Raw genomic sequence first — 14,772 nt, 5'->3', positions numbered from 1 at the left:
GTATCTCGTCTTGTTGTAAATCCGGTGATTTTTAGGTTGCTGCTGGACACTTCTGCAGCAATTTTGGAAATGTTATAACCTTTCTTGGATTGTGGTATATGTGTAATTGTAGCATAGTGCAGTATAACAAAATGGATAGGGCAGATATTTCTTTGGATATGAGGAAAGAGCACACAAGTGATTAATGTAATTTTGAGCCAGGCCAAAGGAAAAAAAAAAAAAAAATCTCCTGTCTTCTCAAGAAGCTTGCTGCATTCATGGCAGGTTTTTTTTCACCTTTGTTTCACAAGGAAAAATAAAGAAAAGACTTTTTAAACTGACTTTTCTATAGAGAAGGACAAAACACAGCGTAAAGATTGACATGTAATTGTTTCTAATATGCTTAGTCAAAACTTACTGCACTCACTTTTCCTCTTCAAGCACTTGCTGCTGCGCTTTTGTGGGGTTTGTCAAATTTGTCATAAGAGTTTTTGGGGAGTACAATGATGGACTTTTAATAGAATTCCTGCAGATAAAAGGTGGAATTTTATATAAAAGTATTAATGCAAGCACACAGTGCATGTGCTTTCTGTATAGCACATTACTGCTTTATGCCTGACCTGCAGTATGAACTGTCTCTATGTTGTCATGGAATCTCTGCAGTAGCAGAGTTGCTGGTCCCACAGAAAGGAACTAACTGGGGTTTGTGTGATTGCACCAAAATATGTGAACTGGGAGTGAAAAGGAATGAAAAGATGGCCTTGACAGCAAGCCTGATACTAATGTGTGTATGTGTGGGAAAACCTTGTAGTATGTAGACTTGGAATTATTTTGGTCAGTAAGTTAATAAAAATGGTGACTTGTGTTAGCAATATTCAAGTGTTGCAGTGCTGTTTCCTAAGCCAGGTCATGAGTCTAAAATATCAACTGCTCTTTAGGAGATGGGGGAACTGTAAGGAGCAGAAAGGATAAAAGGGGTGAGACAAGGACTCTGACTCTGGATTTAGAGTGTTTTGCAGGTACCTCCATAATAATTTATTTGGCACTGGCATCTTCAGATAAAGATAAGGCATCTCACATGATGATCCTAATTATTTGATGTGTATATTCTTACAGAACTGCAGTGTTTGAGGAAAAAGAAATGCTGTTAAAAAAACCCAACAAAATGAAATAAGATGCTGACAGCCTGCAACAAAGCTTTATATGAACTGTTATGTCTGGTATAGTACCAAGACTAGTAATGCTTCATAGAAAACTGAAGAGCCTCGGGTTTTTTACCACTTAGGAAGAATAAAGCTTTTCTTCACTCAGACTTCAAATGGTTGCATTTTTAAAGGTTAACAGCAGAAGTATTGTAATAACCATTTCTAACTTTCACTGCTCCAAGCTGAGCTTTATCTTATTTTTTATCAATGTAGTCAGGTTTTTTTTGTTCCTAAAACAAGCAGATAATCCATTATTGTTCTAGGATGGAGAGTCTGGTGTTATATATCAATGGACTATAATTTTTCATTGAATTAGCTGTCAGAAGGAAAAAATAGGAATGTTTTTGTGAATTATGATATATCCCAAATTTTAAAACAAGAAAGAGGGTTTGTGTGCAAGTTGACTTGTAATGATATGTGGAGTTAAAGCACAATGAAGATTTTTCTTAATGTTTGGAGTATCTGGAGAAAAGAGATGGGGGTTGCAGGCTGGAGTGAAGGGCAGGTCAAAGCTGGAGAAGCCATGCAAGGTTAAGTTTGCTTTCTACCATTTCTTTATAGGCCCTTTCAGTTGTCAGGCGGGCACCTGAGAAACTGAAGGACCCTGTGCTGGTGTTTGATGTGAAAGAGAGTTTAATATAAAGGTTAAATACAATCATAGAGTGAGTATGGCTGCAAATTATAGATTAGGAGAAAGCTGGATAGGTAGGGGAAGAAACGCCAGCTCTGCTGGAGGGAGAAAGAATTCCAGTTATTAGAGGTTTCCTTCTATACTCACCTGGAGCTGAACCCAGCAGTCTTTGCCTGGCTTGCTTGTCTGGGCTAGCAGAGCAAATGCCATTGTAAAGGTGCCTGTGTCCTGCACTGAAACTGTGCCTGTACAGTCTGTGTGTGCAGCAGGCCTGCAGTCTTGGACTGCTGGGTTTTGAAACTTGGCTTGTACATCTTTTTGGGTATGTACTGTGCAGTACATATCTAAAATCCAGGGGCGGGGGGAAAAAATCCTTATTTGTCGCCCTAGTCATATCCCTTAAAAAGTTGCTCTGACTATTTACTTTTTAAAGTTTTCCTTATTGAATTAGACAATAAAAAAATTTAAAATTGTCCTAAAATTTTAGGACAACCTGTACTGTGTCTTGATTTGTTTGTTTTGGCTTTTTTTTTATTTTGCTTCTAGACAAGATGGTTATAGGTACTGATTATTCTTTGGTTTTATTAAAAGTAAAACATGCAGCCAGGTGTTTTTTGCTAATTGGTCCTTTGTTTTTTGTTTTGTTAAAGTAAAGAAATGAGATTTACTCAGCGTTAAGTGGATGTTAACATTTCCTGGTAGGTGGGCTTGCTCTGTGTCTTTACACATCTGATAGAAGACGGTGTCAGCAGGACGAGGGCATAGTGTGAAAATGGCCCATTATGAGCTACTCAAGCTCCTGGAGTTTAAACTCCTACTCATCAACTCACTGTACTATTTGACCCTAAGCAATTTAATCCCTTTTGTCCCGTTCTTCTGTCTAAAGCTGGAGAATGCTCCACATTGCAGAGATGTAAATGGCCTGGCTAATGATGTGGTAATTGACCTTTGAAAATTGCATGCTAATTAATGTAGTTTTTGCTTGCTCCTGTTCACAGCACTGCGGGCAAGAATGCTTTGATTACTGTAGCTTAGTGACTTTAAGGAAAATTATATGAACTTGCACTAAAAATCCAAGCAAAATAAGGAAGTCAACAACAACAGCAACAATAAGACATTAGATAAATAGTAGATGTTACAGAATAGCATGTCAGGAAAATCACCCTTCTCAATCTGCTGTACAGCCTCTCTTTTGCCCATCTGATGGGAATTAAAAATTGTCTTTAGGGTGGGTTTAATGGTTGATTTTGAAATTAGTTCTCCTGAATCATGAATGCAAACTAGCAGCTCAGCGATTGTGACCCTAAACAATGTGTTTAAACATCCAAGATTTAGGTAGAATCCCTGGGGCGTTACTTGAAATTCTATAATAAGAATTCTATTTTACACGTGTAGAAGACATGGCTCAAGCAGGTACCCAATCTCCTCTTGAAAATAAGGTCCCAGCCTCTGTGACTGTCATATCTGTGTTTCACCCACTTCAGTTAATGAAGCAGTGTTCTAAAGGAAATAGATGGGTAGATAGAAGTAGAAAGATTAAAGCAGATGACTCTACTCTTAGTATTCCTTTTAAATCCTGGAAGAAGTAAAAATGGAATCCATAAAGAAGGGAAGCATAACAAAAATGCAGTCTTAATTAAGATATGTAGGCGGACAAGATTTTTTTGTGGGGAAAGAGTGGGCTATGAGATGTGTACCCTTAGTCATGCTTGAAGAAAAAAAGGTATTTGACCATCATATTTGCATGTGGGCCTAAACTGATGATGGTTAAAAATCTTCCAGGAACACTCAAGAACCTTTCAAATGAAAGGATGTTAAAAATTGAAGTACGTGGTGGCTTTCAGGCAACTCTAACCTGTCATACGAAGTTTTTTTGACTTCATTAACTTGGCAGTTAGTTTTTAAAATTTAAACTGAGTTACTCCTTGATTTTCAGCCAAAACTGGTTCTCATCTAACCTGGGGTCCTCAACATTACTCACTCCCCTTAAGTTGCCCTTTTTCTAGGTAATGGCACATTAAAAGGGTAAGAATTCCAGTGACAGCTAGGGAATTCTGCTTTTAATGTTAAATTACTCCATCTTTTGCCAGGAGGAAGATGTTTCATTCCCAAGGTTTGCTTTGTTCCCCTCAGATCATCTGTTGCTACTGAAGAAGTATATTGCCATGTCTCTGAAGGCGTTTAAGATCAGCTTTCTAGGCTAAATGCTTTTATGATATAAGACTGCGTACAGGGATGGGATACATTATGTTACTGAAGAGTTAGGGATTGCTTTGCATTGTAGGTTTTCCCATTATGCAAGCTCGAGGGACTACTCTGCCAGTGGAAGTCTGTAAAAACAGAAGTGTGGCCAGGCAGCAGTTGTGCAAAGTGTGTATGAAATTTAGTGGTGGGTATACAATTTTTTTTATTGTATTTTTTTTCACTTGAGAATGGTAGCATATAAAGTAAGAATCTGTTAGGCTTTGTCTACCATACTGCCTTGAGAGCTGAGCTCCATGTTCAGCAAAAATCTGTAGAGAAGGTATGTGTGTGCCCAGATGATGGAATGAAGGGCAGTTATTGGGAACTCAAATGCAGCTTCTCTCAGGTAAGAGGTGTTTTGAAAGGCAGGAGGCCTAGGCACTGAGGTTTGAATTGAGAGTTGAGGATTTCTAAACTACATTATTCTTTTATTTGATGTTTGGCTTTGCATTAGTTACTTCATCCCACTAAACCCTAGACTCTGTACTTTGACTGCCCAAGTGTTTCCCACAGTGTTGTTATTGCTGCTGTACGCTTTGGGAAAAGGGATACCAAAGTGGAAGATGCCAACTGGTGGATGTAGCAGATTTTTTGTTCCTGGCCTTAAATTGTTTAAGTATCAGGGAGTATTTTATAGCTACCAGCTCTCTGATCTTGAAAGTCCAGTAGAGTTTTACTTCACATTCACTGCTGTGCCTGAGCAAACACAATGAAAAGGCACCACGTGGATGGTGCCCTGTGTTGTCTCAGTTATCCTCAGTAATGGGGACAGACAGAAACAGCACTGACTTTCTGATTCTGTTTCCAAGTAGTTTCCTTTTATCTGCTTCACTTTATAGCCATTTCCTCCTGGGTCTTTCCACTGTAATGATTGTAACAATCACTGACACAGGTTACAGGGATTGAGCGCTTTTTCCGAAGTGCTGTTAATATTTTCAAAAGTGCTATGTAAATGTTAATGTTCTGATGCTCTCAAATATGAGGTCCAGACTCTGACTGGGGTGAAGTATTCTTGTCCTTCTTTGAAGGATGGATGACTGGGCTTATGCCTAGGATTTGTCTACAAAGACTTTTTGTTGAACATTTAGGATCTAGCAAAAATGTGAATAACAGCAGCTGAAGTCAAATTTGGCAAGGGCTTTGCTAGGATCACCTAAAAAAAGCCAGTGTTAAAATGATTTGTGTTGCTGCCTTTGCCTTGACACACAAAGTATTTTTCACTTTGCACTTAATTTCAGAGAAGCTGTTTCATTATGTCCAATAACTTGAAGTACAGAATAACCTGCAAAAATAATCTCGTATTTATTTCTTTTGAGACAGTCAATTTGCTTTTCTGTGAAGCTAAAGCATAAAGGATGTCCGATAAGTGACTCTACAAATGCAGGATGATATTTTTTTATGATCAGAATTTATTCCTGATATACTCAATTTTCCACTTTTGTCCTCTTTTCATGCCAGTCAAAAACTGATAGATTAGCTTAAAGCTTCCGATTGTAGTTGTTTTCCTGTAATGTGTGTGTTGGTTTTACATTTTTTTGTTACTAATCTTTGGTGTCCCACCCCCAGTACTCCCATGCTCCATTTCCCACACATAATTCCTTGGGTCAAAACCAGCCATATTCCATGGATGCAGAAGTTGAGATTTGTACTGGATACTGAAGTGCAGAGAGTTCATCAGTGTGCCCCTTAGCAAGTAAGCATTTTTGCTTACTTTTGCACAGGGCTTTCAGACCCATCTGAATTAGGAGCTGCAAACTAACAACTTATTGGCTGCCAGATTTGTCCTCATTTACAGGTGCAAATGTTAAATTCCTTGAATAAATAATTCTCTGTAATTTATTATACTTGGCAATAAGAATCTGTATCAGCAGTCTGAATTTGGGATTGAAGTAAATTTTCTTTACCCTCTTGTGAGAGGAGCATTCCAGAGTCCCTTCAGTGCGTCTGTGCAATAGCAAGGGTGGTAGTGGAAGAGATGAATGAATCTTTGAGGACATTGGGAAGGATGTGCAAGACCAAGCTCATAATCAAGTTTAAAAGGAGGTTCAGAGTGAGGGCCTGACACTTTTCATTTGTTACAAATTTAAAATATTACAGTAGCTGAGCACATAGTTATTGTATAGCTGTTGTGTTCACCTATATATGGCATGTGATCTGTTTTATAAAACTTGTATGTGTTGGTTTTTTCCAGTTGTATTTCCTGATACCTCTTGTTTTTAATGATTTGTTCTGTATTCAACCAAAATTACAGCCTCTTTTTAGTATTTAAAGAACTTTCCTCCTTTCCTTTTTTAAGGGCTTTCTATAAAAGTTTTACTTGTTGGATATGAGGTGTTTGTATTGGAATCTGGGTACTGTTTAATTATTAACAAAACCAATCTAGTTTTAAACTGTTTCTTTAGTTGAAAAACTGCTTGTAGCTTTTAGCACCTTAGTATAAGACCACTTGGCTGAATTAAAAAAAAAAAGGAAAGAAGCCAGTTGTGCCATCAAAAACTTGACTGTTTTTCTTCCTGCTTGTTTTTGTAGGCTTCAGGGAGTTGTATGTGCCCGATCATGTTTAATTTTAGCTAAAGTCTCTTTCTCAGAAATATCTCTCCTGTTCTCCCTCTGTGGTACTTCCAGACTTCTCCTGGATTGTATCACTAGCTAAATTTTGCAGCAGAGACTTTTATACCGACTGGGACTGGTTGGGTGGAGCATGTTGGTAACTCATACAGTTCTTTCCTGTTCTTGGGCTGAAGGGGCAGTGCCTGCTCTAAATTACCTGCTCACTGCTCTTGCCAAGAACATCAATCTTCTCTTACTATTTTTTGTGTTACTTTATGAGCCTTCCTTTGAGATGGTCAGAGTTTTGGGGGCTGATCTGAATGGGGGTCTTCATGCTCTACAGCCCTTTGCTAGAGTTCTATAAATACCTGTTGTGCCTGCGCCCATCTGTGTGAATCAGGGCAGCCTTCACCTCCCACTGAAGCATTTCTTTTGCTGCAGTAGTTTTGTTAACCCTGTGTAAGGACCACTCTCTAACACCAAAATTAATTACTGGAGTCTGTCCATCTGCTTCCGTTTTTAAAACCTAAAAATAATTTAAAATAAGTTGAAAACAATGCACTTGAGTACTGTGAAGTCCAGTACCGAACTTTACATTACGTTAACTCTTTTGGACGACCTTTGCAAAGAGCAACGTGTCTGTGTTCATTTTCTCCAAACCTATCTCCAGGAAACTGCCCCAAATGGGGGATCAAAGTAGGCAGTGTGCCAGAGGTTTGTGTTTCAGACAGTTTGGCACATGCTGAAAGCTTGGTCTTTCCTGTATTAAGCCATGGGCAGATGTCCATTAAGAATGATTAGGCAAAATTTATATAAAGACCTTGTAAAATGGTGTGTGTGGTTTTTTCCTTTCTTTTTTTTCCTGCTTGTCCCCTATCCTCTTACTTAATGTTTTGTGTGGGTGTGTATTTTTTTTCTAAATTTATAAACCCTGGCTTTTGCCCTGGTCCGGTAGAAACTGCTCACCCACCCTTTTCCGTTTCCAGGCAGATTGCTGTTCTGTTATTACAGTTCTGTAACTTTCTCCAACACTGTCCTGGGTTGCTTATTACAAACAGCTTGCAATAACCCTTTCAGTGCTGCTGGCATTTTTGCTTTAAATCAGGACTGCCTGTTACATTCATTGGAAGAACCAAACCAAAAATCTTCTAAAAAGCAGATCAAAGACTTGCCCCTGTTACGTCTTTCTGTTTGGATATAGGAAATGTGTTATGGCTTTCATTTGTATATTGACCATCATAGTGTCGCCACACAGGACTGTTTTTCTTTCTTTTCAATACTAAGCCAAAATCCCCACTGAAATGGGATTTCTTAACAAGCTTGGCAAAGAAATCCCTTCAGCTCTGAAGCTGAGAAAGCACTATCTTCAAGTGCCAAATGAATTAGAAGAATTTGGGGATAACATTTACATCTATGTCTTAGAGTCAGTTTTCCTGTTCTCCTTCTCCTCTTTTACTTTTTCATTCCCTATCAAGCAATAATTGATAGTGATGTGTAAGATTTTTGTTTTTCTAATATCAGTGTTTAAATTAAGCCTGAATTATCTAAGTAGTTTGGTAGAAGTAAAGTGAACCTGGCTGTTTGGTGCAGTGCTGTAAGTGTATAATCAGACCAGAAAAGCAGCCTCAAATTTGTTTCTTTTAACAGTTAAGTATTTCATTGATTATCTTGGGAATTAACTGGGACAGTCCTTAAATGCAAGTTATGATGCAAGACAGTAGAAAATGAGGTTAAGCATTAGGTTAGTGGGTATTTTCCAGGAGAAAGGGAGTAAATTGTTTCTTCAGTAGTCAAATAGACAAATTCGAATAGATTTTTCAAAAACACCAGAGGATCAACAATATGCCTATAAAATAACGATAAATACACTGTAGAAGTAACTTTTTAACACTTGTGAAAACCATGGCCCTAGAAAAATAGGATACATATGGGCACTCTGTCTCCTCTCTTTCCTGACCAGATGTGGAGAACTGAGGTTGCTAGTGAGTATTTCTTTTTAGATGTAGAAAGATGTTTCATTCATATGCAAAGCTCCCCCTGGATGAATAATTAAGCTCTGAGTGTACTGTAAGTCTGTCCAAGTAGTGGAGGACTGGCTATTCTCTTCTGTAGCCAGCCTTTTACTTAACATGTACATTTCCTTATTAAATGGGAATTTATTTAATAGTAATTGAAATAGATCCTTTAATGATGTTTTCAAAGCTCAAAGTAGCTGGGACACAGTTGAAAATGGTAAATCATCCATGCTAATTTATGTTATCTAAAGAACTGCTCTTTGAGCTAATGTCCAGAATAACTAGGCCAAATGGTCCTGTTGAAATTCCCCTTGGAAGTGGAGCAGTAATTGGATGAATGTTTAGCCTGTGAACAAAAAATCCGTGCTAAAGTTTATGGATTCTGCTTGGGAAAGGGAATAAAAGAGAAGTGGGCTGTAAGAACACTTTATTTGTCAGAAGGGATCTTAAGGAGACATAAAGATGTTTTCCCTTCTCCCATGTGCCTTCTCCACAGCAAGGATGATTCAGCTTGTGTATGGTCTCTGGAATGAGTATGTGTAGGGAGAGAGAGGAGAAGAGGATTTCTTTAGGTGCAGCTAATTGAAAATACCGTAGGAGTTAATGTCTACAGCACATTGCCTCACCATGGAGTTGCCTATTCAGCGAGTTTATCATCTTTATGTTGTCTAAAAATAAGGGGCTTTTTAATCTCTGTTAACAAAATACATTTCTCCGGAAGACTTCTCTGAAGCAGGAATTCATTGTTTCTGAAGCAGTTGTGTTGGCAAGTAGGCTGTAGCTGTGTTTCTGTGGTAAGGTCTTTTGTCCATGATAGCATTTTGGGATCCTAGCATCGATGTGGCTGACTCTGGCTCTGATTGGATAGTTTATATTTAGTTGCTGGTTTCCTATAATAGTTTTCAGATGGAGATGTTAAGGAGCACATACCCTTGTGCTGCTGTAATCCTGAAAGAGCACGGGGGAGTGAAAGAAAAAGGAATTGATGTCTTTCTGCAGAAGTAGAGTTTGGAAAAAACCAGCAGCTGCTTTCAGCAGCAGAATTCTGAAATTATTAAAAAAAGTATTAGGTAGCCAGTGAAAACAAAATGCTCTGAAAATCCATGGGTACATCACTTAGATTTTGTATCCAGGAAGGAGCTTTAAAGAAGCTGTGGGAAGGTCAGCTTTTTTTTTTTTTTTTTTTCAAATTACAAAAAATTTGCTTCTCCAGTTTAGAATAGTAGTCAAGTGCTGTTAAGTAATAGCTTTCAGACAGCGCCTCATGACAGTTCCCATGTTCTATATTGCTGGTGCACCTCCAATGTAAATTAGTAGATACCCAAAGAAAGCCCAGTGTCATGTATGATTCAGTTATACTGTCAGATGTATCTTTTATTTCCAGTAAAGCTGCAAACATACTGGAGCCTGGATTTTACTCTGAGCCTGGATTTAAGATGACCTCTCTAAAATCTCGTATTCCAAGAAGAAAACTGAGTACAAGTTTTCACTTGAGATAGGTTTGCAGAGCATTTCGAAATTATCTTTACCTAGCATCTTATATTTATTAGCTTTATTTTTTAATTCTCTAAATTTTTAGCCAAATAAGTCATCCTAGCTTACTTTGATAAGCTTCCAAGAATGTGTCTCTGCTTTACTGAGTACTGGTATGTAGCTGCCTGCAGGGACCTGACTTCTAGCTCTTCCATGGCCATAGTGAATCTTGGCCAGCTTCTGTGGGACAGCAGGATCTGACCATAGCAACTGGAAGAATTAAGCCCTGGTGCCAGCCAGTACATAGGCAGGATCTTTGTAAAGCTGAGAAGAACATGAAGTATGATTGTCTCCCATGATGTATATGATAAAAACAGAGCACTGCCACCACTGTGCTGGTAATGTATTGGACATCCTTGGAGTCCTGGCCACTTTAACATATTTTGAGGAGGAAATTCTTAAGCATGCTCTAGTCTGGTTTGATGTGAGCTAGTTTGTGTCATGGTTACACAGCACGATTTTCATTTTTTTCACCAGCTAGAAGTGGGAGCAAATCATAGAAAGGTAGGGATGAGAGACAGCTGCAGAGGTCACCTAGTCAGTCCCCAGCTCTGGAGCAAGATCATCTCAAAGGCCTGCAGACTCTGTAATCTATTCCTGTACTTAAAACCCAAATACACACACATACCAAGCAAAATAATACTAACTTGGTGTGTTTGTTGCTTAATTCAAATGCCTTTGTGATGGACAGAGCAGGAAGAACATTTTGTTTCCTTTTTCTTTACAGCAGTGTTCTACATTCTTGGAAGGTGTTGTCTTGTTTTTCTCCCTCAGTTTTCACATCTGTAGGATAGATAATCTTGATGCTCTCTGAGCTCCAGCTAATTCTACATCTGCTTTCAACTAGGGTGCCATGGGTTGAGCACAGTAGTCCAGATTAGGCCTGATAGATGTTGAGAATTTCTGTCTTGCAGATGCAGTACAGCTCAGTCTCATTGCCTTTTATCAACAGGATCACATTGATTTCTTCAGCCTATAATTCAGTGTAACTCTTTTTCTCTCAACATTTGTGATCTATAGTTCCTACATAGGTATTCTTGATTACACCTACCAAGAAATAAAGTAATTCTCCTTTTTTTAAAGGCTTGTTTTCTACAGCTGTTAAATTAAAATGAAAATGCAGCTTGACAAGCATACTGTCTTTAGACATTTGAGCCATTTAAATAAGGATAATGTTTTACTCAGGCCAGAGTTCTATGGGATTGATTGCTTCTGTCTTTTTATGTAGTGAATATTTCATCTTTATATTTGTCTAGTGTGCAGTTTTCCCATTATCCTAAAGCAGCTTCACCTAGGCCACAAGTGACAGTCATTTCAACATCCATTGATAAAAATATTTTTCATGTGATTTATTACTTAAGTCAGTGTTGATCTGCTCACAGACAGCAAACGATCAACAACTACCTGGAGTGATTTTTGCCTTGTGTGGTAGACTCACCAGACATTAAGCTGTGCAGCTGGTTGGTTCACAGCTATCAGGGAATGGTAGGGTGAACAGAAAGGGGAGGAAAACAGCCTCATCGGAGACAGTGCAATCCTGTGATTTATGCAGGGCAGCCTGCCCAGCACTGGACTGCTAGAGGATATTTTTCCCTGCAGCATTTGAACGTGACTTTAGACCTGCCTGTTTTAAACCTACTACAAGGAAAATACACCTTTTAACCACTAATCGTATGTCTCTTTCCACACATGGAATTTCTAACTTGATACTGGAGGGAGAAGAAAAAAACCCGAAACAAAAAAGGCTGAGTATTTGTTATCTAGGGCTTCTTGTTTAGTTGCCTTGTGCTCTGGGGGTAGTGCTTGAGTAATAGTTGCAGCAGGGCTGGTGAGCAGGAGGGAATAGATCTGAAGCTGCTTTCAGGCTATTCAGAGCCTGAAAGAAGAAGAGCAGCTCAGTGATAAACTACAGCTTTCTATAAAATTTATTCTTGCACGTGCAGGGAGAGCTTTGGTATTTTCTAAAAAAACTCCTTCTCTGTGAGTTTTTTGCTGCTTTTCCTTAGTGAGCTCCAAGATTCTGTGAGAGGTACATTGGGGAGATTTTACACCTCCAGACTCCTGTTTGGCTGCAGGCAGTTTCCTCTGGGCTTCCTGCTCAGTGGCTTTGGTGGTGGTTTCACATTGTTCCCCACTGATGACTCAGAGAAACAGGAAAGAGATCCCCTGGTGAACGAAAAGCACAACCTCCAAACAGGTGCCTGTATTCTGGTGTTGCAGAGGACAAACCACCTCGTTCTGGACTTTTTCCTAAGATTCTTATCTGCAAGTATGAGACTCAGGAGGAATGGGTCATACACGCTGAACGGGTAAGAAAGAGCCTGCATCCTCTTTTGAAACTTCATCATTAAAACCACATGAAAACAGAAGCCTTTATTTTCCTTTCTAGTGACAGGGTACATGAAATACTGGCCATGTCTTTTGTCTCGAAAAGAACAGAAGATCACAGCATAGGAAATGTGCAGCTTATTTAGCTTGTTTTCTTCTGCATCTTGTTAGGTTTGCTTTTATAGTGTGTGCATTTGGTGGGGACAGGTTAAAGCTGTCTGTATGTTAAAATGAGGTGGATTTGCTCAGTAAAGCCTTGAAGTATTAGGAACTGAAACATTACGAACTCCGTGATTCCCGAAGGAGTGCCTGTGGCAATTACTCTAAGTATTTTCCAGCTTTTGATACAAAAAAGAGCTAAACTCATTAAACGTGATGCTCCCTGACACAGAATACAAATTACTTTAAATTTAGCCAGTCTGAAAAATTAGTCTAAATTTTTACCGCTTGAAACTACTACTCTGAGTTACCTAACCAGCTTTGTGGTTTTAAAAATACTGATTTTATTTCTCTCTGATTGCTATTACGTCTTCTCAGTAACAGAGAATATACCATAACTGGAAAGACAATAACGAATTAAATATTCCCTGTTCAAAGAATCTTATAAAAATTGAAAAAAGAGAATTTTCAGGTGAAATTTTTTTTTTAATAATGCATTTGATTTTTATTAAAGCAGATTCTTGTGTGTCTTCATATGATGTAAGTTTCATTCCTGAGCACAGCTTAGCTGGTCTGAAGAGGACTTGTACTTCCACTGTGCAGTGGTAACTGTTTATTTGCAGTTGGCAGGTGACTTGACAAACGAAGAAAGTTGTTAGTCTTGGAGTGTCACTTCACTTAGCTGCTTTTAACCCTCTGTCGTGAGTAAGTGCTGTGGTAAGTGATGCAGTTGCCTTAGTGCTGTGCTCCTGAAAAGCCCAGATGTGTTTTGGATGTGCTTCAGAGTACAGGTGTGCAGACTAACCCTACGGTGCCTTGTTGCTTTAAACTCATGGTCCACGGTGCAGCTGAGTGGCAATCTCTGCGGAGGAGAGGCAGAGAGAAGCCCAGGTGGATTGTGAATACTTCGGCAGTGTTGTTCAGTTGGACTGCACTGGTTTTTGCCTGCACTGGTTTGCACAATGCCACCTAGAAGGCTCCTTTGCTTTGCCAAAATAGGTTTAAATTTGAGTATTAAAAATTCTAAAATTTGGTTTTGATTAGGTTTTGTTAATGTCAAAGTAGATGGGTGTTAACATCTTCCTGGCACATCCTTAACATTTTTTAATGACTGTAATAAAAATGCCATTATCTGACTGCATACAAGATCAAACATAACTGAAAGTTACTATCTTACAGTGTTTGGTTTTAAGCTGTAAAATGAATTTGTCCCTTAGTGGGATTGTAGTAGATAGAGGCTAAGAATATGTTCTCATTAACCTGGCTTTTTTGCAGAGGTTTTTGACCTTTGAGAGATTGTCGTAGAGAGTCAATTAAGAAATGATGCTGAAGAGCAAAAGGTAATGGATATTGCCTATGTTAAAGTAATTTTTTTAGACTTTAGTTACAAGAAGCACAATCTAACTGATTTGAGTTTTATTAAAAATAAATGCATGGTATAGAACTTCAGGGAAATATATTGTGCAAGATCACCCTGTGCATCTTTTCTGCCTTGTTCTGACTTGCAAGATGATGCATAATCATTTTAAAGAATTTCACTTGTTGTGGCCCAGTATGTACCTGGCATTACATTTTACAGCAAACATTTAACTGGAAGTGTTGTATTACAGTGAGTAAAACCAGTGGCACCCAAATGCTTGCATGAAAAAGTAGCTTCAGCTGTGAGTTTGTGGGAGACTTCAATATTATCTGATTCTAACATGCTGATGTGCTTCACTTTATTAAACAACAGATGCTGAGGAGTGAATTTATCTAATTAAAGAAATTCCTTTTATGTTTATCTCTTGCCTAGATGGTTTAATAATGCAAGGTAATGGAAAAAGAGCTTCAAGTATGTTTTCCTGTTTAGCCTAAACTTTTGCCATGTCAGCAGAAAAGCTTGTTTTGATCTTCAAGGGTTTTTGTTTGGGACAGCGTGTTCCACTTGTCAGGTGGAGAGGCACCCTGTTGTGCAGGTCACTTGAGGAGAGGGGAGCTCATTGGGGTGGGGTGTTGTAGGGCAGATACAGCTGCTGCTGCAGCACGTACCTGCACATGCAGGGGACATAGTTACCATGGGAGTAATACAGTATTATTACCCCCACAGTAATAACTCTTTACAGTGCAGTGCATGAAAACTTTTTTATAA

At 38.7% G+C, this 14,772-nt stretch overlaps 1 protein-coding gene across 4 annotated transcripts in view; it reads left to right on the top strand.

The window, feature by feature from the left end:
• Positions 1-14,772, top strand: part of MOB2 (MOB kinase activator 2) — a 110,194-nt gene that overhangs the window by 42,661 nt on the left and 52,761 nt on the right. Inside the window, exon 1 of one of the 4 annotated variants that reach the window (XM_048307116.1) lies at positions 12,371-12,466. The exons of 2 other annotated variants lie outside the window; for them this stretch is intronic. In XM_048307116.1, coding sequence (XP_048163073.1) covers positions 12,429-12,466 — 38 coding nt within the window. In that variant the 5' untranslated portion in view covers positions 12,371-12,428. Of the gene's footprint in view, positions 1-12,370; positions 12,467-13,426; positions 13,985-14,772 lie in introns of those variants that run through there. One more of the 4 variants, XM_048307118.1, reaches the window with a different exon arrangement.

Source organism: Corvus hawaiiensis, chromosome 6 (assembly GCF_020740725.1).
Source record: "Corvus hawaiiensis isolate bCorHaw1 chromosome 6, bCorHaw1.pri.cur, whole genome shotgun sequence".
Lineage (NCBI taxonomy): Eukaryota > Metazoa > Chordata > Aves > Passeriformes > Corvidae > Corvus > Corvus hawaiiensis.
This window is presented reverse-complemented; position numbering and strand designations above follow the sequence as displayed.